This window comes from Calypte anna, chromosome 28 (assembly GCF_003957555.1).
Source record: "Calypte anna isolate BGI_N300 chromosome 28, bCalAnn1_v1.p, whole genome shotgun sequence".
Lineage (NCBI taxonomy): Eukaryota > Metazoa > Chordata > Aves > Apodiformes > Trochilidae > Calypte > Calypte anna.
Genome location: NC_044273.1, coordinates 858,477 through 880,315, shown reverse-complemented (window position 1 = coordinate 880,315; position 21,839 = coordinate 858,477). Strand labels below are relative to the sequence as shown.

At 43.3% G+C, this 21,839-nt stretch overlaps 1 protein-coding gene across 1 annotated transcript in view; it reads left to right on the top strand.

The window, feature by feature from the left end:
* The first annotated feature begins 1,004 nt into the window (after window positions 1-1,004).
* Window positions 1,005-21,839, top strand: part of AP3D1 (adaptor related protein complex 3 subunit delta 1) — a 42,312-nt gene continuing 21,477 nt past the window's right edge. Inside the window, exons 1-8 of the mRNA XM_030466354.1 lie at window positions 1,005-1,403; window positions 15,048-15,143; window positions 15,848-15,928; window positions 16,674-16,754; window positions 18,637-18,744; window positions 19,030-19,159; window positions 20,923-21,062; window positions 21,329-21,402. Coding sequence (XP_030322214.1) covers window positions 1,308-1,403; window positions 15,048-15,143; window positions 15,848-15,928; window positions 16,674-16,754; window positions 18,637-18,744; window positions 19,030-19,159; window positions 20,923-21,062; window positions 21,329-21,402 — 806 coding nt within the window. The 5' untranslated portion in view covers window positions 1,005-1,307. The remainder of the gene's footprint in view (window positions 1,404-15,047; window positions 15,144-15,847; window positions 15,929-16,673; window positions 16,755-18,636; window positions 18,745-19,029; window positions 19,160-20,922; window positions 21,063-21,328; window positions 21,403-21,839) is intronic.

The following is a 21,839-nucleotide window of genomic DNA, read 5'->3' as shown; positions in this document are numbered from 1 at the left end:
TTGGGGTTGCAGAGAGCCACAAGGTCTCCCCTCAACCTCCTCTGCTCCAGGATCAACACCCCCAGGGCCCTCAGCTGCTCCTGGGCAGACTTCTGCTCCAGCCCCTTCCCCAGCTCCATTCCCTTCTCTGGACACTCTCCAGCCCCCCAGTGTCCTTGTCCTGAGGGGCCCAGAGCTGAGCCCAGGATTTGAGGTGGGGTTTCACCAATACCCAGCACTTGGGGGTGATCCCTGCCCTGCTCCTGCTGGATACAGCATGGCTGACACAAGCCAGGATGCTTCTTGTGCTCATATTCCCACACTTCCCCAACACCTCCAGGGCCTTTTCCTCTTGGCACTTTCCAGCTGCTCTACCCCAAGCCTTGTTGTGACTGAAACGCAGGACCCAGCACTCGATCTTGTTGAACCTCACACAGTTGGCCTTGGTCCATGATCTAACCCGCCAGACACCTCTGCAGAGCCCTCCTGTCCCCGGGCAGGTCACCACTGCCACTCGGGACACACTGGGACACTCTGGGTACACTGATCTGGTTTGGTACACCTCGTGTCAGCAGCCACCAACGGGGCTCAAATCCCTCCACCACAACGCTTTGGGCCCGGCCACCCCGCCAGTTCTGAGCCTGCTCCTAGTCCCCACGAGTGTCAGGGACTGCGGGTGGCAGTACCCGGAGGTTGGTGCTCGCTCCCGGCGGGTGGCAGCAGCCGGTGCCCGGGCTGCAGGAGCCTGCGGAGCTGCATCCCCTGAGGGGCACGGCGGGGACTCGGCTCTATCGGTTCTGCAGCCATTACCGACACGCAGGGACCTCCCCGGACCCACGGGAGGACCCCGGCCCCATGCGCGTCCCCGCCACCCGGGTCCGCGCTCCTCCCGCCACGTGGGACCCTCGGGAGCGCGCAGGGGCGTGGCTGGACACGTCAGTGACGCGAACACCGGTGTGGGGCGTGGCCCGATGTGGAGTGGGCGTGGCTAGAACGCGGGGATATTTGCGGGGGCGTGGTCAGACGGGCGGGGGCGGGGCCGAGCCCTCAGCTGACCGTCCGCCATTTTGTCAGGCGCTGGGAGGCCGAGCGCAGCCCGGAGTTGGGGTTCGGGGCCGCCCCTCTCTCCTGCCCGCCCTGTGCCGCGCCGCGGGCGAGCATCGTCCGCGCCCCCCGTTTCCCCGCCCGGCATGTGAGCGGCCCGGGCCCGCTGGTCTCACCCGGCTCTAGCGGTAGCAGGAGCCGCAGCGGTGTCTCCCCCCCCCCCGGCTGGGCCCGGCCCCTCAGCCCCGAGCGCAGGCCCCGCGGCCCGGCCCGGCCCCGCCGCCATGGCGCTGAAAATGGTGAAGGGCAGCATCGACCGCATGTTTGACAAGAACCTGCAGGACCTGGTGCGCGGAATCCGCAACCACAAGGAGGACGAGGTGAGCGGACCCGGTCCCCGCCGCCAAGGGGCTGCCGGCTCCCCCTCGGCGGGTCCCGGCGTGGCCGGTTCCCCTTCCCACCGACCTGGGCTGGCTCGCCTCATCCCTCCTTGCTGGCTGTCAGTCTTTCCCGGTCAGGTCCTGCTCCTCTGGGGGATCAGGGAGGGTGGGAGCCTTCCCCCAGGCTGTTCCCGGCAGGGTTGGCTGCGGCAGGCCCGGAAGCAGCCGGGTGTCTTGGCCACCCTGGCGAGGGGAGGTTGGTTTGGGGAAGGTGCAAAGAGGAATCAAAACGAGGAAGATGACTCTGGGATGGAGGCTAAAAGTGAGAGGCTGTGCGAGACCAAGAAGGCGTCCGGGGAGCAGGGAGCTGAAGGGGACGGTCAGGGAGGGTCCCGCTTGGTACTCGCTTTCCCTGCTCAGAAGTCGCTGTGGGGTTGAGGTCCCTGATACATAAAACAAGAATTCCTGCCTGTCGGTCTACGCTCAGCTAATGCACTCAACTATAGGTTCTTCATCATGAAGCTGATACAGAGGAAAGCTGAGTTCAGGCATAATTCATTTCTCAAATTATTCGTGTCTTGTATCTTCTGAATAAAACGCGTTTTCCTTGTTTCAAACCTTTTGTAGTCAGAAAGCAATGGGATGTGTCGGGCTGTTGTTCTCTGTTACGTTCCCAGCATGTGATCAGCCAGTTAGTATAGGTGAAACAATTAGTCATCCAGAGCACGTTATGTGAGACTTTCCACCCTGAAGTGTCATGTTAATTGGGAAGTAACAGACACTAAGGATATCGTTTATGTTCATCTTCAAGTAAGTAGTCGTGGCCCTAAAAGCTTCCCTACAAATGCTTTAACATCTACACTTTGCTGGAATATCAGTGAGTTGCTGTGGAGCTAGTGACTAAAAATGTTTGTGGACTTCAAACCCAAATGGCATCAGCCATGAAAATATCTGGAAAAGTTGTGGTCATGCAACTAAATTCAGTATTTAATTTGGAGAGCTGTGATCTTTGTTACTGATGCTGTTAGACTGACACAGAAAATGCAACTTCCAAACCAACTTTGAATATTCAAAAGGCTTTTAAGTTTGTGCACAGAGGACAAGGTTTTAGTGATGATACCTGGGAAACATTTTCATTTTAGTATATGTTAAATACATGTGTATTGTTTGGTTACAGAAGAACCACTGTGTGATACCATAAAGTGTGCAGTGCCCTGCAAACCATGGGAAGCTCTGGGGGAGTGGGAACAGCATGTTTCCCCAGCCTCAGAGTGTATTGTACTCAGAGCTGGAACAGGTGGACAGTAATTCTATGGAGCACTTCCCCATAACATGCTCAGGCCCAGGTGGTATGTTATGCTGCTTTTAGTAAACATACTTTATTGTTTTGTGCAGACAGAAAGTGTTTCTTCAGCTGTCAAAACTCTGAGTATCCCCCTGATGAAGGTCCAGGCTTTTGTGGCACCAGTCGTCTTTGAGGAAGATTGCTGTATTGTTATCATTTCCAAAATAAATTTTTGGTAACTATTTTCCAGGATTTTGTATATATATTCAAAGGGTAAAAAGAACAAGTGTTAATACAGCTAGGATGAAAAGTTCTGTGCATTGTAAGCCACACTGAGTTTGTTCTGTGACAAGAAGTAGTCATAATGCATTCACTTTGATCTCCTCTAGAGTTAGAAAAAAAAATACTGCTGAATTAATTTTGCAGGGCTCTGTATATTTGAAGGAAGTTGTTACACAGGAATATACACTCTCTACAGTTCAGTGAGGTCAAAGCAAATGTGTTAACCCTTTCTGTAAGGAAGAGGCTGATGTCAATTACAGTGGTTGGACTGTAGCATGATCTAAAGAAGTAGAATTTGAGGGGTTTTAAAGCAGATAACTGTAGGGGCAGTTTCTGTTTATATCCTGGCACAGCAGAAATCTGGGTGTTGATTCATAGAATCATAGAACTGGATGGGTTGAAAGGGACCTCAGAGATCATTGAGTCCAACCCTTGAATCGAGTCCTTCATCAAGTCCTTCAGTGCTTCCCAGGCAGTGGTCATGGCCAGTTGTTAATTTTCAGGTGATGTAACAAAAGTAGAACAGCAGAGTAAGGAACTACAAAAACTCTTCTTTTCTTTCCTACAATGCCTTCATTCTTATTTGTGTGTATTAAGTGTTGCTCCAGTACTGAATGTTCAACATTTAATTGTCTCAGGGTAAGTGTCTCATCTTAAAACCACTCCTGCTTCTTTGCCTTATGATTGAGTTATGCTTTTTGCAGAGGATTAATTTCTGTTGTATCTGTTGTCTCTTTCAGAATTTATTCACGTGGAAATTCTGCCATCACTTTTTCCTCTCATCTTTTTTGGGCAGCCTCTCCCAGTAGAGAGGATATAGTAAGATTCATTCTTCCCCAGTTTCTTTGTAGGTACCATCACCAGGTCTCTGGTATTTCACTGGTGCTATTGCAGGATGCACTGAGTGGTTGCCATCTCAGTTTAGAGGCAGAGTCTCTGCAGCTTTTCAGCAGACCTGCTGCACTCTCAGTGGTCAGATGTTCATCCTGGATTGCTGGAACTCCTAAGCACATACCCCAAGGCTTGTTGTGAAATAAATGGAGCACTGTGAGCTCTTTACCAATATATTTTATGTGTTCTTCTATGCTCAGTAGGGGAACTTAGAGGGCACTGGGGGCTGCCTGGCAATTCAGCTCAGCCTTGCTGCAGAACTACTTGTCAGAGGCCATTTTCATTTTGGATTCTGGTCTGTATCCAAAACTGTCCCACTTATTTTGAATTTAAAACACTGAAGGTGAAGTGATTGTCTTATGTAAAGGTGAGAGGTAAGGGACAGGGATTGGTTAATACAGTCACTTCTCTGTGCAGACATCAAGTGTCCATTTTCAGATCTTCTGGGGAAAATTGGAGCAGCATTGTCATCTGCAAAGCAAACACTAGTGTGGAAGGAATGAGGTGGTGTAGCAGCATTAGATCTTTTCCTGGTTTGAAATGTTGTGTTTATTTTTCAACAGTCTGTACAGATGTTTTAATCTGTGATGGTTCCCAGTGCCTGTTCAAAGATTGAGGGAAAACCAAATCTTCAAGAAAAACTTGGTCCTGTTCCATTCTCCCCTGACCTTCACTTCTAATACATCTTTCTCTCTCTTAGTTGGAGAATAAAGGTGAATCTTTCACCTGTTATTAGGTGGTTTTGTACCCTATGGAGCAGCTCCTTTCACTTTGTGCCTTCTCCAGTGGATATGCTACACAGCACATGGCTTTTATCATAGGCTGTTAAAAGAATAATGGATTTTTTTACCAAGGTAAACTGAGAAATTATTTCTGTTTAGGGATGTGCTCCCAGATGTGAAATAGAGGGAAAATCCTGGGATGCTATTTGGCTCTTGCACAGTGTTTTGCATTCACAGTTAAGAAATTTGTTGTTCCCAACAAGGGACCTACTGTCAGATGCTATGATGAGAGGTTCTTTTATGAAACTTAAATTATATAAAGTAAGAGAATCAGAGATGTTAAACGAATGATGCTTTGTCCAGTTTGGACCATAGTACTCTGTGTTTCAAGTGCCTTTGAACACAAAAGGAAGGAGAAGAGGTTAAAAAAATCCTGCAGAAAATGTCTGCTCACTTCTGTCATAACTTGTGAAAATCCTTCTCCTTTCTTGTATTCCAGGATTAGCACATCACATTTTTGGTACTCAATGCTTTCAGGAAAAGCATATTTTTAAGAAATCACATTTTTTGTGTGTAGCATTTGGTCACAAGTATCTTGTTTCTGGTTTTCTTTTAAGAAGTTGCTTGGTACAGAAGCACATTGGTGGAGTGATCTGTGTTTCTGGTTGGGACAAAAAATTAATTTTAATTGTTAATACAATGCTAACAGACATGTTGGGACTCCATGCTGTGAAATATGTATTTGACTGCTCAGAAAGAGCAGGCTTAGCAAACTGGAGTGTCCTTACCTTAGGGCAGTGAACTTGTATTGTGTAAAAGAACCTTTTCCTCTAAATCTAGGGCTGCTTTGCTTGACTGCACACTTCAGCTGCTTTGCTGACACATTTTCAAATGAAATCGTGGGGTAAGGAGTTTGTAGGAATCTTTCAACATCACAAAACTCTTCTGGACACAGCCTGTCATCAGTGAGGCTGAAGGCTGTCTGACCCAGTGGTCTTCTGACAGCTTGGCCTCTGGCCTCTCCTGCGGGGTTAGTATTTAATGGTCAAGGATATGGGGTGGGACTTAACAGGGGAATTTTGAGGAATGATAAAAAAGCATTTGGTGCCCAAGACTGACAGGCAGTGTGCAGTTCATTGATAACAGACAGCTCTTTCAGGCCCTGATGCTCCATCAGTTACTGCTGCTCAGATGTGTTAATATCTTTGAAGGGAGCTCATTATTTCACCCCCTTTCAAGTGGATCCAGAGTTGCTATTGTTAATTCTTTGAGCGTGTGAATCACTGGAAAAGACAAAGTTGGGAATAAAAACAAGACACACCAGAGGCTGGGGAAGGACCTCACACCAGCTGGTAAGAAAAGCAGAGTAGTAGTGGCCTCTGAGGTAGCAAGGCCCAGTGAAACCATGTCCCTGCCTTACCTGCTGTGTCACAGGGAATAAAGGGCCTGGAGCCCTGGAACCTGAGCCAAGATATGGGCTTTTTCTCTGTGATTACAAGAGGCAACAGCTGAGGTTTTGCATTAGTGCTGCCTTTCATTAGCTTCTGGCTTTCTCCTGTGTTAAATATTACTTAATTGACTGTGGCATAAGTGGGGCTAATAGCTTTGTTCCCAGTCCAGATCCTTCTGTAGCCATCTCTTCCAGGAGTTTGAAACACAGACAGATCACTTGCTCACATGTGCAAGTAAAAGTTCTGTCTAGGCAGGTCCAGGGGAGAGGAACAGCTTTCTGGTACCTCATCCTAAGAAATGGAGGGGCCCATGCACTGCACCTTTTGCAAGGCCAGAGGAAGAATGTCCAAAAAATCGAAGCCAGATAAAATCCCAACTTCATTTCTGTACTGTGGTCATCTTCAGAGTTCCCAGTTCAATGCTTTTTGATGCAGCTTGCTTTGTCCTAGCACTGAGTGCAGAAAATTGTGCCTTTTGATTTCCTCTAATGTCATCAGTGTCCACAAAAGTGGCTGAAAAAACCTCTTCCTGCACGATGTGGGTTGATGAATATATATGGTGCACAAAGAATACCTTTAAGTTTTTCACTTAAGTGTTTGGTGGAGTGTCCTGGTTTTGGTGTGATGAGAAGCAGGGGAAGCATTAAACAACGTGCATCATAAAGGCCGAGTCATGGGATCAGTTACAAAGAAGCATTTATGTTCCTTAGGTTATAAAAAAAAAACCTGATAGTGCATGCTGAAAAAAAGAAATACTTTATGATCTAACAGGGAGTCTGGTTAAATCCAGGTGACAGGAAGCAGGGAGATACTTGAGTAAGGGAAAAAGTGCAGAAAATAACATGGTCAGTGGTAGCATTGCTAGTTCATGAGGGAGCCAAGTACTTTTTTTGAAGAATTCATTAAAAGAACCTGAAATACTGAGGAGTCCTTTGAATACTGAGGTGTAAGTGAGCATGTAAAAATGTTTCATACCAGCTTACCAGTGGCCCATGGGCAAACAGCTCAGAGACCGTGTAGTTTAGTGCTGATTTTTGATTTAGCTGTTTCTTTTTAATTCATCTCTCTTTTATTACGTAGGTGTTCAAACCTGAGAGCTTTTACAGAGAGCTGTGTATGCCATAAGGTGTATAAAGGGCAGTAGGGGCCCATGTGGGTATGTTGAATTTCTTCTGATGGGCTTGATCTTTGTGGCAAATCCAGACTGCATAAAATCTGTCACCTGTAGCTGTCATGCTGTGACTCACCCTCAGCCTTCAGGTCTGTAAGTTTGTTTAGAACAACTGGAATGATTGTACAGCAGGGAGCAGGTGAACAAATTTACTTTAATTACACAAATATTTGTACAGAATTCAAGAAATCAGCAAAGGCCACGAACCATCTTTTTATTCATTGTCCTTATCTTTCTATAGCTGAGAAGTACTCACAGCTGCTATTACATCTTTAATTTTTTTGGTGCTACATTTTTGTATAGTATTAATACATCAATAAGCATCTCTTTTTGTGCTGTTTCCCTTTGAACTAATTCTAGTTATCTGAGTCTTGGGAAAAGTAGGTACATCAGTTCTTTAGAGGGCAGTGAATATTTCCTATACACTTTTTATACACTTTTAATGAATCCTGTCTTTACCAGAGCCTGACACTGTACACAGAAATATGTCTGGAAACAGCCAATTGAAAAATCTACTGCATAGCTTTTTGCATAATAATAAAAAAAATAAAAATTTGAATAGATCTTGTGTTTGCAGGGATAAGCACTTGTGTCTGACACATCTCTCTGGTCTTAAGAGTTGACTGCTCCAATATGATTTAGACAGTACAGGCCCCTGAGGATTTTTTAATTGCTGTGCAATTAAATTAACAAATACTGTGAGCTGTACTTATATTAAGGGACTGATCAGACTGCAGCTATATTAAGGGATGTCTCTGGAGCCTTCCTGGTGATACGGGCTTACAGATTTGTGTTGGGCTGCTTGGGTTTTGCTTTCTTAATACCCACTTAATTGTTGGCATCTTGGCCTGGGCTGCCTGGGGAGGGATCCAGCATGGCTTCTGTAGCTGTGCTCCAGCTTCCTGCATAGCTGCTCTGCTGTGTGAAATACTTCTGTTGTCTTGGGGTAAATTGCCCCAAATGCTCTATCCATGGGGACTGCTGGTATGTGCTTATGCTCAGGGAAATCATAGAATCAAAGAGTCATTAGGGTTGGAAAGGCCCAACCCTACACCAGGGGTCAGCCCAACACCACCATGCCTGCTAAACTTTGTCCTGAAGTGCCACATCTATACATTTTTTTAACACCTCCAGGGATGGGGACTCCACCCCTGCAGCAGCCTATGACAATGCTTGGGCACTCCTTTATTTAATACATTTTTCCTTATACCCAATCTAAACCTTCCCTGGAGCAACTCAATCATTTTCTCATCCCATCCCTTGTTCCTTGGGAGCAGAGCCCGACCCCCCCTGGCTCCAACCTCCTCTCAGGGGGTTGCAGAGAGCCACAAGGTCTCCCCTCAGCCTCCTCTGCTCCAGGATCAACACCCCCAGGGCCCTCAGCTGCTCCTGGGCACACTTCTGCTCCAGCCCCTTCCCCAGCTCCATTCCCTGCTCTGGACACTCTCCAGCCCTCAATGTCCTTCTTGTCCTGAGGGGCTCAGAACTGAGCCCAGGATTTGAGGTGGGCCCTCAGCAGATGGTGCTGGTGCTGTGGTTCTCAGTGTGTCTGGGGCAGTGTCGTCCTCTGGGTAAGTCCCCCTGACCTGGCTCTCACTTGGAGGCACCTTGGACAAGCAGCTGCAGCTGTCTGTCTCTTTTCTGAAATCCCATCCCTCTGGGGGAATGTTCCATACCTGTTCAGAAGCTCATACCTGGTTTTCCACAGTTTCTTGTGCTGTGGTGCTTTTCTTTGGGGTTGCTTGTGTCTGCTCTGAAGCTGGCAAGTGTACATGACTTGGTTAGCATCTGTCTGAATTTTAAAAAATAAGGTTCAGGGGTTTTATTGGTCTGTGAATCAGTTTAGGAGAGATGGATGGATCATGCCCAGTTGCAGTCAGTACATATAATTTAGTAAACATCAAGAAAAGAAAGAAGTGTAAAATGACTTCACATTCCTCTGTCACTGCTGGTCTTGCTGTCTCTCTTGGGTTGTAATGGACAATGGGGTAGTGGATAATGCATCATGTTTCTAATAAATAATAGAGGAGAAGACTGCTGCAAATCCAGTGCCAGAGACTCACCTGCCTGCCAGTCATGTTTAGTGAGAAAGGTACATGGGTCTGTGATCTTAAGGCTACCTAAAAGATGAGTGAATAAATCCCTGGAAAGCAGGGTCACAAAGGCAAACTAAGACATGTTCCAGCACACATGGCAATATCAGCAGCTGAGTGAAAGATAAACTTGGCTTTTCCAAAATGCCTTTCAGGTTGTAGCCTGTGTTCTGAGCTCTTTACTGCTCTGACTTCCCTCTGCACCAGTTTATTGTGGCTGCTGCAGAGCTCCTTACCTGCATGCTGTGCAGTTTCTGGTGACTGCATATCTGTTACCTGCTCATCTAACTTGCTTAGCTTATGGTTTAGTGAAGTTGTGAGGTAGTGTCTGCCATGGAATTCCCTCTCTCCAAGCATGGAGTAGTCCTGATGAAGGATTCTGTTACTCGTCTCAAATAGCTTTTTCTACAGTATATAAATAATAAAGTGTTTTCAGTTACCTGTGACAGAAGTGAACAACTAATATGCTTATCTCCAGCACTGTGTCCCAGTGAGTGGAAAGCAGCACATGTTGCTTTGTCATGCTCTTGTCTGCTGTTTCAGTTGATTTAATCTGTATTGCCATGGCACAATGCTTGTGTTTCAGGTGCTGTGCTCCATTATAGGTGTATAAATTCCATATGACTGGTTCTGTGGTATTTGTTGACATGAAGTGCTGCTTTTGGGGGGTTTGCTAGAAGCCTGGCAAGTGATATGTATTTCTCCAGTGTTCTTCCTCAGTTAGGAGGTGGCAGCTGATCTGTACTGTGCTTGTAACAGGATCTTGTGTTTGAAGCACAAATAAATTAAAAGTTGCTTCACCCCCTACAAAATCTCAGTGTTTTAACTGCCTTTTGTGTCAAGCATCATGGTTGTGTCACATGGCTTGCATCCCACAGGTAGTATTTCTTAATATTATCAGAAAAAAAAAAGGGGGGGGATCAGTTGTTGGTTGTTTTGTGGAAGCTGGAGCAGTGGGCATCTTCCTCTCATGTGAGATGGTCACATGGAGACAAACTTTCTAGCAGGGCCTATAGGGATAGGACAAAGGGTGATGGGTTTAAACTAAAAGAAGGGAGATTTAGACTATATATAAGGAAGAAATTTTTTATAGTGGCAGTGGTGAAACACTGGCACAGGTTGTCCAGAGAGGGGGTAGATGCCCTATCCCTGGAAACATTCCAGGTCAGGTTGAAAAGGACTCTGAGAAGCCTCATCTAGTTGAAGATGCAGGGGGTTGGACTAGGTGACCTTTAAAGGTCCCTTCCAACCCAAACTGTTCTGAATCTCTGATTCTGTGATCATCATGTGCTTGCACTCAACGTGATTTCATGGAGTTTATTGGTGAGCATATGTCTCAAAGTGGTACAAAAAAAAAGAGAAATCCTACAGTGCTTAAAATAAATGTTCTATTTTGTGCTTATTTCAGTTACTTATTTTTATGTTCTGCTTATTCCAACCTTTTTCTCTTTTAGAATAGTATAGCTACACGTTTATATCAGGTCATATCATATCATTTCTGCTGTTGCAGAAAGTGACAGGTTTGAATCTGAAATCAGCTCATCTTTTGTGAACCTCTAGAATGTTGTCAGCAAGCCCCAGGTTCTGTCTTGGCTGGAGCTTGGAACCAATAGAATTTTAGTGATTTTTCAAAGCTTATTCACAAAACATGAGTTAGGAAATGAAGAATCCTACAAAGTGATATTTTGGCTTCTTCCCATGACCTATTTTTTCCTTCTTCCCTCTCTCTGTTTCTCAGGGTTTGTGTCTTTGGTTCCTGATACCTTTATTCTTATTTTAGCCATTTGTGCTACTTTAAGTGCACATAGTTTCTGGGTGAGGTCTTGGAATTCTTGAGGAATTTGGGTGTATTTTTAAAAAGAGCTTGTGTATTTTGGTAATGGATCGAAAATGCTTACTGCATCTCTTTGGTGGAATAGATGGAGAGCTGGCAGTGAGGGCATTGTGCTGTATTCACAGCACTGAGCAATTTTTGCTAACATGTACATGCTTTACTGGGGCTTTAGCTCTGCTGCTCTGTGCTTTTGTACTCCCTCTCCTCCTGAGGGGCATGTGGGAGCAAACAATCACCCAAGTGGTTGCTATAGCATTCTATTAAGGAGCCTTTTCCACTGGGAAAGGCTTTTTTTTTTTTTTTTTTTTTTTTTTTTTTTTTTTTTCCCACTTGGCAACCTAGCAGGAATAAAAGAGCTCCTGTCAGCTTTTTCCCCTGTGTTATCATATGCCCTTCAGCTTCTGACAGCAGACTTGCAGTTTTGCCTGGATTGCCATCATTCTGAGGGGGTTCTTTTGCCTAATGGCCCTGCTTGTTCTCCACTACACCAGGAGTGAAAGGCTGCCTTGTAATTGCCTTGCTTGCTCAAAGCAGTCTGGCTGGGAATGTCCAAAGGTCTATAAATATTGTGACTTAGAAGTGCTCCTTGGTTGACCAGCAAAACTGTGTGAGCAATTGAGTAGCATCCTGGGGAAACTTCAAAGGCTGCTACAGAATTAGTAAGGAATTAATAGTTAAGGCATATATTGATATTATAATCAATACTGTGAGCATAACTTGGAAGTTATTTCAAGTTATTTCACTTGGAAGTGTTTTCCTTTTGCATTCCTTTCTTCATGGGATCTCAAAAGCATTTAAGACAGTTAATTCTTATATTAAGACAGTTATATTCCCAGTTATATCCTGGGAAGTCCTTATTTTTGATTACCACACTAGGAAATTGCTGTGTTAGAAGGATTTATGCAAAACCCATCAGTGCTAGGAAAGGTATCCAGATTTTGTCTTGTTTCAGTATGTATACTCTGGGGGATTTTTCCTGCAAATGTTTAGGCTTTACTGATTGACTACCTTTTTTTTTATTATTATTATTTTTCACTGCATCAAGCAGTTCTCCCTTTCACTGTCTGGCTTGGCTCTCTGAACAGCCTGAGGGCATTGGCCAGCCTGAAAATGCTTCAGTGCAGCCTCCTGCTTCCAGCCTTCTCCCCCAGCCTCCATGCTTTGCAGAGGTGGCAGATCCAAATCCGTACCTGTTTAGATTTGTGTAGATGTGAAATGCAATAGCAAATCCAGGGTTGGTAGTTGGGATTCAGGTTTAAGAAGGGGACTTAATAGATCAGTTTTCTTCATATTGCTCACTCATGACAGTGCAACTCCACACAGATTAACAAAAAGTTAATACCTACTGATCCTTTAAAGCTTTCTATATATAGGGCCTTTCGTTCTTTGTAGTCGAAAGACTTGAAGTACCAAGGACTTGAAGTACAGCTGTTCTGGAAGGACTTCTTTCTGCTCTTCAAAATCCCATATTTTAGTTTCATTTCTCTAGTATACTTTCCAAAAGTCACTGGTTTGCCTGGAGGCTGCTGGGATCATTGAGTCTGACAGTGACTCAGGAGCCTGAATTCAGCTGTGCTGCTTGTACATTACTGAGCTTTTTCTGTTCTCTGTATTGGTCCCTTCCACAGTGGTTTGCATTCAACTCTCATGAGGTTTTCAGGGAACTTAAGGTAATGTTTAAATAGTCTGGGGGGAGATGCTATAGGAAATGGCAGCAGTGTTCTTTGGTTATGGACAGGAAGACTGAGAACCTGCACGTTGGTACTGGGCCCTGAGAAGAGTGTGGCAGTGAGAAACACAGGAAGGATTCTGTGACAGTGCTCCAGAGTACTCGTATGTGGGCATGAAATATTCAAGGCTAGGTACAATGAAGTTGTAGATCAGTTGCACGTGGTATAGATCATTCTTGCAGCACTGCTGATTAACTGTGTGTTTTTCTGCTATAAGAAGGTTTAAACTCAAGACTTTAAACTTCCCATGGGAGTTGTCTGGACCTGAATCAGTCCCAGGTGACAGTTCAGAATCCCAAGTCTTTTGCTTCCTGGAAGAAGGCACCTGGACTCTTCATAGTTAAGCATTTGGGGACAATGCCATCTCCAGTTTTGGCAGATGTGATCCACCCCTCCTGTCCAGAAGGACAGAAGCTCTCTCCAGAAGAGAGCATTGTCTGGTGTTCAGCATGTTCTCCCTGAACATGCAAATTCCTCTTGCAAAGACTGTTGCTACACCTAGTGAAGGTATTAAGGAGTATACTTTTTTTTCAAGTAAATCCATTTGTCAGCTTTCTTTCAGACCCTCTGTGTAGAGAGAGCAGAGCTTCTGTTTGAGGGAGCTCTGTAGGCTGCAGGGATGGGTCAGACAGGAGCTCCATCAAGGTCAACAAAGCCTTTTAGTAAAACCCTCAAAATAGTAGATGTGGATCCACCTGAGCTGGCTTGTACCCCTCTGTCTGAGAGAAAAGCCAGATAAATTATTCTGTTAAACCAGGTTGCTGCTCCTCCTCCAAGTTCTGTGTGTTCACTGTGTGTCCTGGTGGTGAATTCTTACTCTGGTATCACAAGATTTTAACTGTGTAAATTGTCATTACATGGCTGCTGCTTGGAGTATGAAGCCCTTCATTAAAATTCAGTGCTGCCTCTTCTCACCTGAATCATGGCAGTGTCCCTTGGCATGGGAGACCTTGTACAATTCCTTTTTATTGTGACCTGCCATTTCTTAAAAATAACATCCTCTGCTTCTAGCAGCAAACACTTATGACTTGAAGCATGAGTATTACACCAGGACATGGTAAAACACTAAGAGATCATTTGGATAATACACAGAGTTTAATATAAAGGGAAGAAATGGTAAAGGCAGGCCAGTAGACTGGTAAGTTAAAAATGCCTTTTTGGTGGAAAAAACCAGTATTGAGGCAGGATTTTACTTTGGAACTAGGTAATCTGTTTCTGACCTGGTTCCTCTGGCAGTTGATTCTGTGATATTGAATGTGAAATGCCCTGGTGCGTGTGTGGCTTTCTAAGAAGAGATTATTTCTCTGCTTTTAAATTTTCGTGGTTTCTGTAGCAGATATCTTCAGCACTTAAATCATAATTCTGAACAGAGAACCTCAGCTAAGCTTACTTCTTAAGTAAAGCCTGTACAGATATTTTTAAAATCATGCATTTACCACATCCCTCCCACAAGCACAGACACAGGATTGTTTGGAAAGAAATTGAAATGTAAATATTGTGACATTTGGCTCTCTGAATTACTGAGAAATTCATACAAATAACTGTTGTTTATCAAAATGTGTAAATGACAAAATTGCTCATGAACCAGGGAGGGAGGGGGGGATGTCCTTGCCATGGCCAGGAGTACCTGCAGGGGGCTTGTGCTGTGTTGCAGCAGGTTGCAAGGTTCACATCTGCAGTGCTGCCTCTGTACAACTGCTCAAAAGTAGAGTAACTCATAGTATTTTAATCAGTCACCTCCAATTTATGAGCTATTATTAGTGCTTGACATAGTTCTTTTTCTAGACCCATAATGAAGGGGTGATCTCTGACTTCCCATGGAGGGGAGTGCTGAGTGGATGCTGTAGGAACAGTGGGACTCAGGTTTTGCTCAGACCCTCAGGTACACCATCTCCATTGAGCCCCCACTTTTTGCAAATCTTTCAAAATAAGAGCTTCAGACTGAGCAGTGTAATTGCAAGGGAGACAGAGGAGAAGGGAAACCACTGAGGAAAAATCTCAGTGTGCTTTGGGTTTTGTGCTAGAGCATTTATTAATCAGTAATTTTGTCAAAACTTAGTGCTTACCTGAACAGTGTGTGTGTCTGTGGGCTTTGGTGTTTTCAAATGATGAGTTCTGCTGCTTCTCCCCTGGAAATCTAGAAAACAGAAAGGAGCACAAATTTCTGTTTCTTTGTTTTCCTCAGGCAAAATACATCTCCCAGTGCATCGATGAGATCAAGCAGGAGCTGAAGCAGGATAACATTGCAGTGAAGGCAAATGCAGTCTGCAAACTTACATATGTAAGTGCCTTATGACACAATCATATTTTAAGGGGTTTTTTCCATGCTGACTAGGAGCCAGACTTCAGCCTGCATGCCTGCTTTTCTCAGACTGCAGTTTATTAGGCTGTTGTAAGTGCAGGCTGCAGGTGAAAATGCTCCCATGTGTTTCTGACAGTAGAGGCTGAATGTTCCCATTCTGTACATTGGGCTGGCACTATTGGAACAATTTTATACTTCTGAGATAAGTCAGAAGCTAATCTCATTGAAAACCAATCCAGTTTTTAAAAGTTGTTTTCAGCTGGATTGTTCCTTATCACATAGTTGCATGAGAACTTGAAAGGGGTGGGGTTTTTTTTCTTTGTGCAGTCCTTTGCTGGGAAGGAGAGAAGTGGTTCACTGTTAAGGAATTATATTTGTGATTTTGTTCTGGTTTATATTAAAAAAATTCCAGGGGAAAAAACCTTTACAGGGATGCTTGTATAGCTTCAAATGTCCTACCTGGAATTTATGCAAACTGTTTAAAACTTGCTTTAAAACTTGGTGGAACTTCAAGATTACTTCCTACACTGTGAGCAATGTAGACTGTAACATTACTCATGAACTTTAGGTGTTTTAGAGTATACTTCTTGGACTGTTGTTTCCTCTTCAATATTGTGAAGTATCTTGACCTGTTTTCTTGAGTCTCTAATTTCAGAAGTTTTTCTTGCCTTCTCTGCTCACAGTTACAGATGCTGGGCTATGACATCAGCTGGGCTGCTTTCAATATTATTGAAGTCATGAGTGCATCCAAGTTTACATTCAAAGTGAGTCCTCTGTGTCTCTCCAGCTGTGCTAGCCAAGCTGTTCCACTGCTGTTTCATGAGTGCATGGGTACATCAGCTTTTTGTTTGCTTTCTTCAATACAGAAAGGAAGTAGACTGTATTTGTTTCTGGTATATGGGTAATACTTGGCCTGCTAGCATAGGCTTTTCCTACCAGCTATTTGGCAATAGGTATCAAGAAGAACCAGGGTAGTTTTATGTGAAGACTTTGGAGGAATGTAGTAGGAATATTTTATTTTGTAATAGCTTTATCATTTTTCTTCAGAAGGTTTTCTTCATGCTCTGTGTTGCAGACCTTTTTCACCAAACAGGGTGGAATGTTACTTCCTAAAGAGTGGTTTTACCTGAAAGTCAGGGCTCAACACAGACAAAATAAATGTAATATTCTCCATTCCTTCTACTGCCAATCCTGCTGTATTTCTACATCTCCATGCTAATTGAACCTGTGTATTCTAACAAAGTAGAGAAGTTTTATTTTCTAGATATTTAGTAGAGAAGCTAGTTTTATTTTCTTAAGGTAGATGTGTTATCACTAGAGATGTTACTTGGCTGAGATTATTCTTTCTTCATGTAAATGCCCTTTTCTAGAGAGCCTTATCATGCTGCTTCTGTTATGCAAGCCTCCTGCTTAATTGTTCCTTTTTTAATATTGCTTATGAAACTACCAATTGTTGTTCTTCTAAACATTGCCTATCCTTGGAAATTTAATCTTTTTGTCTTTTTACAGAGAATTGGTTACCTAGCTGCCTCTCAGTGCTTTCATGAAGGGACTGATGTAATTATGTTGACAACTAATCAGATCCGAAAGGTAAAATTCTTACTTCAGCTCTTAATTCTTTTCCTTGCACTGTCTCCCTGCTTGTACATTTGTACAAAATGTTTCTTTTCTAGGAATATACAGGTGTTTAAGTAGAATTCTGCTTACTTGGTGTAAAGCTGTCATTTCACAAGCTGAAGGACTCATGAAGTACTTAGAAGCTGTCCATAGGCTGCCCTTGTGCTGTCTCATTCCAGCTGTGTGTTTATTCATCACAGTGAATGGTGACAGTAATCACCTTTGTTAATATTACTGGGCTCCTAGGCAGCCTCTGTAGGGATGTAATGGGAAAGAATTAAAATGAGCAGTTACCTGGCTCCACAAAATATCTATTTGTGAGTATCTGTTTTCTTCTGGTAACAAGAGCAGGCTTTGGACTTCTTTAGTATAATTGTGTGTAAAAAATGGACAAGAGTGTATGTAAAGTTGTGTTCTGTATTAATGTAGCAAAGTGCATTGTATTCTTTTTCATAGACCTTTATTTAGCACTTGAATTGTTTTGGAGTTATTGGGTTGCAGGATTATTTTTCTTTGGATTATAGCTCTATTTTTAAAGCTATTTGATTTAATATTTTTAAGAATCACTCCTTTAAAACTTGACTAATGCAGTAGAAGACATGCCTACATCTTTAAAGAGTAGCCAAAATGTCCTTTCTGTGCTTAAAAAAGACCAGTGGGACATTACCTCTTATCCTTCCTAAAGAACTAGTGCTTTTCTCTTTGTTTTTTAAACTATACTGCTCTGAGAAGTGCATATTTTTAATAATGTCAGTATGTTTTTATTATGGAGACTTTATTATACTGATTTTCAGTCCCTTACTGGGCTACTTCTTCCTTTTTGTGCCAGAGTTTTTACTTAAAAACATCTTTATGCCTTCTCATGTCTCCCTGACCTACAAACTTTGTATTTTAAAGGGTTCTAAGTTCTCAAAATACATTAAAGCCAGAATGAATTGCAAACTTTTGTGGCTCCTTAAGAAGCAGACTTCATTATTCTTAAAAGTCCAATCTAATTTCCTACCACCTGGAAAAGGTTTTTAAATGAGATGCAAATGGCCTGGAACCCTGAGGTCTGGCTGTGATCAGCTCTCCTAAACCAGCCCTAAGTACCTGTGACCAGATGGTTGATCCCAGTGGTTCATGTGGGAGAGCTCTGTGCAGTTGCCTTCATATTCCTGTTTCATAATCCCTGCCCTTAGAGATGGATCCTGTCATGCTCTGTGTTCAGTGAGATCTGTTCTTATATTCAGATAGGAATATTAATACTGTTAAAAGTCTGAGGCTTAGAAAAATACTGAAATACTCTGTAGGATGTGGACTACAGATAAGGCCAAAGAAACTTGACCAATAAAATGTATTTTACACTTGTGTTATGGACTGAAAACTGTGGTGCTGCTGGCATCTTGGAAGGAAAGTAATCTGATTTTTTTAATAGATGAAGCTAGGGCACTGCTCAGCACTCAGCAGGAGTGCCTTTTCCCAGTGAAGTTGGTGGCAATTGGGCTTTGACTTGGCAGGGTTAGTTTGTAATACCAGGTTTTTAGGACTTCACACGTTTGTGATCATGTAATGAGCTTTTCAGCATTTCTTTTGCCCTTCTTAAAATACCACCAAGATATGATACCTCTCATTGCTTTTATGTTGCAGTCACCCATATATTATTTAGTTATGATTCCTTATGCTTGTTATTAAACCTCAGAGGAGGTAAATTTTATCAGGTGTTGGAGGACATTCCTGTGAGCAGTTGATATAAATATTTCCATGAAGTACAAAGTCAGCTCTGTATCTGTTGAGTGAATAAAATTGGTCTGAGAAAATTGCTTCTGAACATCTTGTGTGATCTTAAATTTTGAGCCTCTTTTTCCTTTTTTAGGACCTGAGTAGCCCTAACCAGTATGATACTGGAGTTGCACTGACTGGCTTGTCCTGTTTTGTTACTCCAGATCTTGCCAGGGACTTGGCAAATGACATCATGACACTGGTGAGTTGATTGAAAGAACTTTTGAGTGTTACATTGCTCAAATTTGGTAAATAGCTGTTAAATTCAGAACTATTGTGGGTTCTTCTGTTTCGGGAGAGCTTTTGCAGGCCTTAGTTATAGCTCAGGAGAATTACTTTGAGTCCTCCTGTTACTTTTGATGATGTGACAGTAGTTAAGGCTCCCCGGTGAGAAACACTAAGACAGGAGGGTGGATATAAGGACCCTGAGAAAAACTTTGCCAACACAGCTTTGCCAGGAGCCTGACTGCAGTTGTTTCATTTCCAGATGTCTCATACAAAGCCTTACATCAGGAAGAAGGCAGTGTTAATCATGTACAAAGTTTTTTTGAAATACCCTGAGTCCCTCCGTCCCGCCTTCCCTCGCCTTAAAGAGAAACTTGAAGATCCAGATCCTGGTGAGTGGATTCCAGTGAATTGCTTCTGCTCCAAGGTGGCTGGGTATATGTTCTTTTAGAGCACATGAAAAATGCTGCAATCATCTTTTGGCTGCTGGTTTGCCTGTTGAACAGGTAGATGAGCATTTGAGAGTTTCAACAGTTGTTGCCGTATTAAAAATACATTATTTAAAATAGCCACTTCTTATTTCTAAACCCAAAGCTATTGAAACTATCTTAGTGGATTAAACCTTAGTTAAACAAAGCTACTTAAAGCTTCCTGGTTTGTTGCTTACTTAACTTGACTATTGAAGATATTTCAGTTGATTTCAGAGCTTGAGATTTTGTTTCCTGTGCTCTTTTAGAAAGCTGCAGCTCTTGGCTTGCAATGGATTTCCTTAAATAGTTTCCTATCACTGACTGAAACTTCTTTTTTTCTATTTTTTACATTTAAACTTTGAGTCCAGGCTGCTGGTTGGGCCCTTCAGCATTGTGTCAGTGCAGCTCAACTGCAGCACAGGAAATTGGCAATTGCTCTGTATTGTGTCTGCATTTCTACTCGGCCTTCCTGGGAGGTCCTCCCTTCCCTCACTGCACCAAAATGTCATACATTTGTTTCCAGAATGCATGAATGTGTGTGCCATGCAGTTCTGTGACCTCCAGTTGATCTGCATGTGTGTTTTGAGGGAGAAATTTAATTGCATGTACTGGAGTAATTTGGTGTGGTCGTGTAAGATGCGTTTGAGGAGAGGCTGAGGGAGCTGGGGCTGTTCAGCCTAAAGAAGGGGAGGCTCAGGGGAGACCTCATCACTCTCTACAACTCCCTGAAAGGAGGTTGGAGCCAGGGGGGGGGTTGGGCTCTTTTCCCAGGCAACTCTCAGCAAGACAAGAGGGCAGGGTCTCAAGTTGTGCCAGGGGAGGTTTAGGTTGGAGATGAGAAAGAATTTCTTTCTGGAGAGGGTGATCAGGCATTGGAATGGGCTGCCCAGGGAAGTAGTGGATTCTCCGTGTCTGGAGATCTTTCCAAAGAGCCTGGATGTGGCACTGAGTGCCATGGGCTGGGAACCACGGGGGGAGTGGATCAAGGGTTGGACTTGATGATCTCTGAGGCCCCTTCCAACCCATCCAGTTCTATGATTCTATGATCATCCAGGGACAGTGCTTCTAAAGAGAGCAAAACACAAACACCCCTCACCTCCAGAGGAAAAAAATACCTATTATGCTTTCTGGAGAACAGGATTCTCTCTCCTAGACACCCCAGGTTACCTAGATTTTCCAAAAATAACATTACAAATGGAAAACAATCAATTCTGAGCAATTAAAAGGGAATAAACTTGTCCAGTCAGATTGTTTATGGATGAATTATTTTTGTGTTGTATTAAGCACATCTAAATAATACATTGTAAAGGGGCAAGAGTGTTTGGAAACTTTATGGTGGGTAAGATTATTGATTATTGTGTTGTCTGTGTTCCACAAACAATCTCTCCACAGTGAAGGGGAAAGGAGGCTGGCACTGTCCTGTTCTTTGTAATACTGGATCCAAAGTAGATATCCAACTTGCAGATATCTTAGAAAATAGCCAAAATTAAAAAAAAAAAAATCCTTTCTCAGCTTGCCTTTCCATTCTTGTGTTTAGTTCACTGCCTCACAGTTGGTGATGAGGCTCAGTTGTTCCTCCTGGACACACAACTCTGAATCTTTAGCTGCTTTTGTTCTGCACCAGAAACTTCAATTACAATGAAGGTGTTGATGAGATTTCTGCTTTTCCCACTTGTTTTCCCCAGGTGTGCAGTCTGCTGCAGTCAATGTTATTTGTGAGCTGGCTCGACGCAATCCCAAGAACTACCTTTCTCTTGCCCCACTCTTTTTCAAGTTGATGACATCCTCAACAAATAATTGGGTTCTCATTAAAATCATAAAACTGGCAAGTATTCTGCATCTGTTTTTCCAGGATTGGGGTTCTCATTGAATTACCATGGATGCAAAAATGGATTTCTTGCTGGGAGGTATAGGTACCATGAAACCTAAGTAAAAAGAAACCAGGGATATCTTCTAATGTTTGACTGTAACCAAAGAGAGAAAAACAGTATAGCTTGGTTTAAAGGTAGTGAGCTGCAATTTAAAAAATGTTTTTATACTGTTCAAAAGCAGATATTAAATCACTTCTTGTCTGCACTTTTCTCTTAATAGTTTGGTGCTCTTACTCCATTAGAACCTAGGCTGGGAAAGAAACTGATTGAGCCTCTGACCAATCTCATTCATAGGTATGTGGGAGAGATGTTAATTTTTTCATTCAGGTTTGAAGTGCCTGTTGGGTAGGTCAGGAGCTGGGTCTGTGATGCAGTTCTGAACTTTGAGTCTCAGTACTGGCTTCAAGCTATCAAAAGTTAATCACACCAAGCTTATGTCTTACAAACTTGCATGGGATAAAATAGCTTAAATGGAAGTCTTTGGGTGTCAGCATGAATTTCCCCAGAGCATGCATGAAAATTGGAGCAATTTGCTTTCCTTTGACTTCTTTTTAAGCCAGAGATTACTATGGAGAATATATGAAAACTCCAGCTTAAAAAAGGCCCAGCTGTTTATGTCCTGCTTCTGTTCACCTGAATGCATTAGCCCTGCCTCCCCCAACAGTTTTAAAGTGAGAATAATTTCATTTTGCTTCAAGGTGTATGGAACAGAACACTGGCAAGTTCTTGTG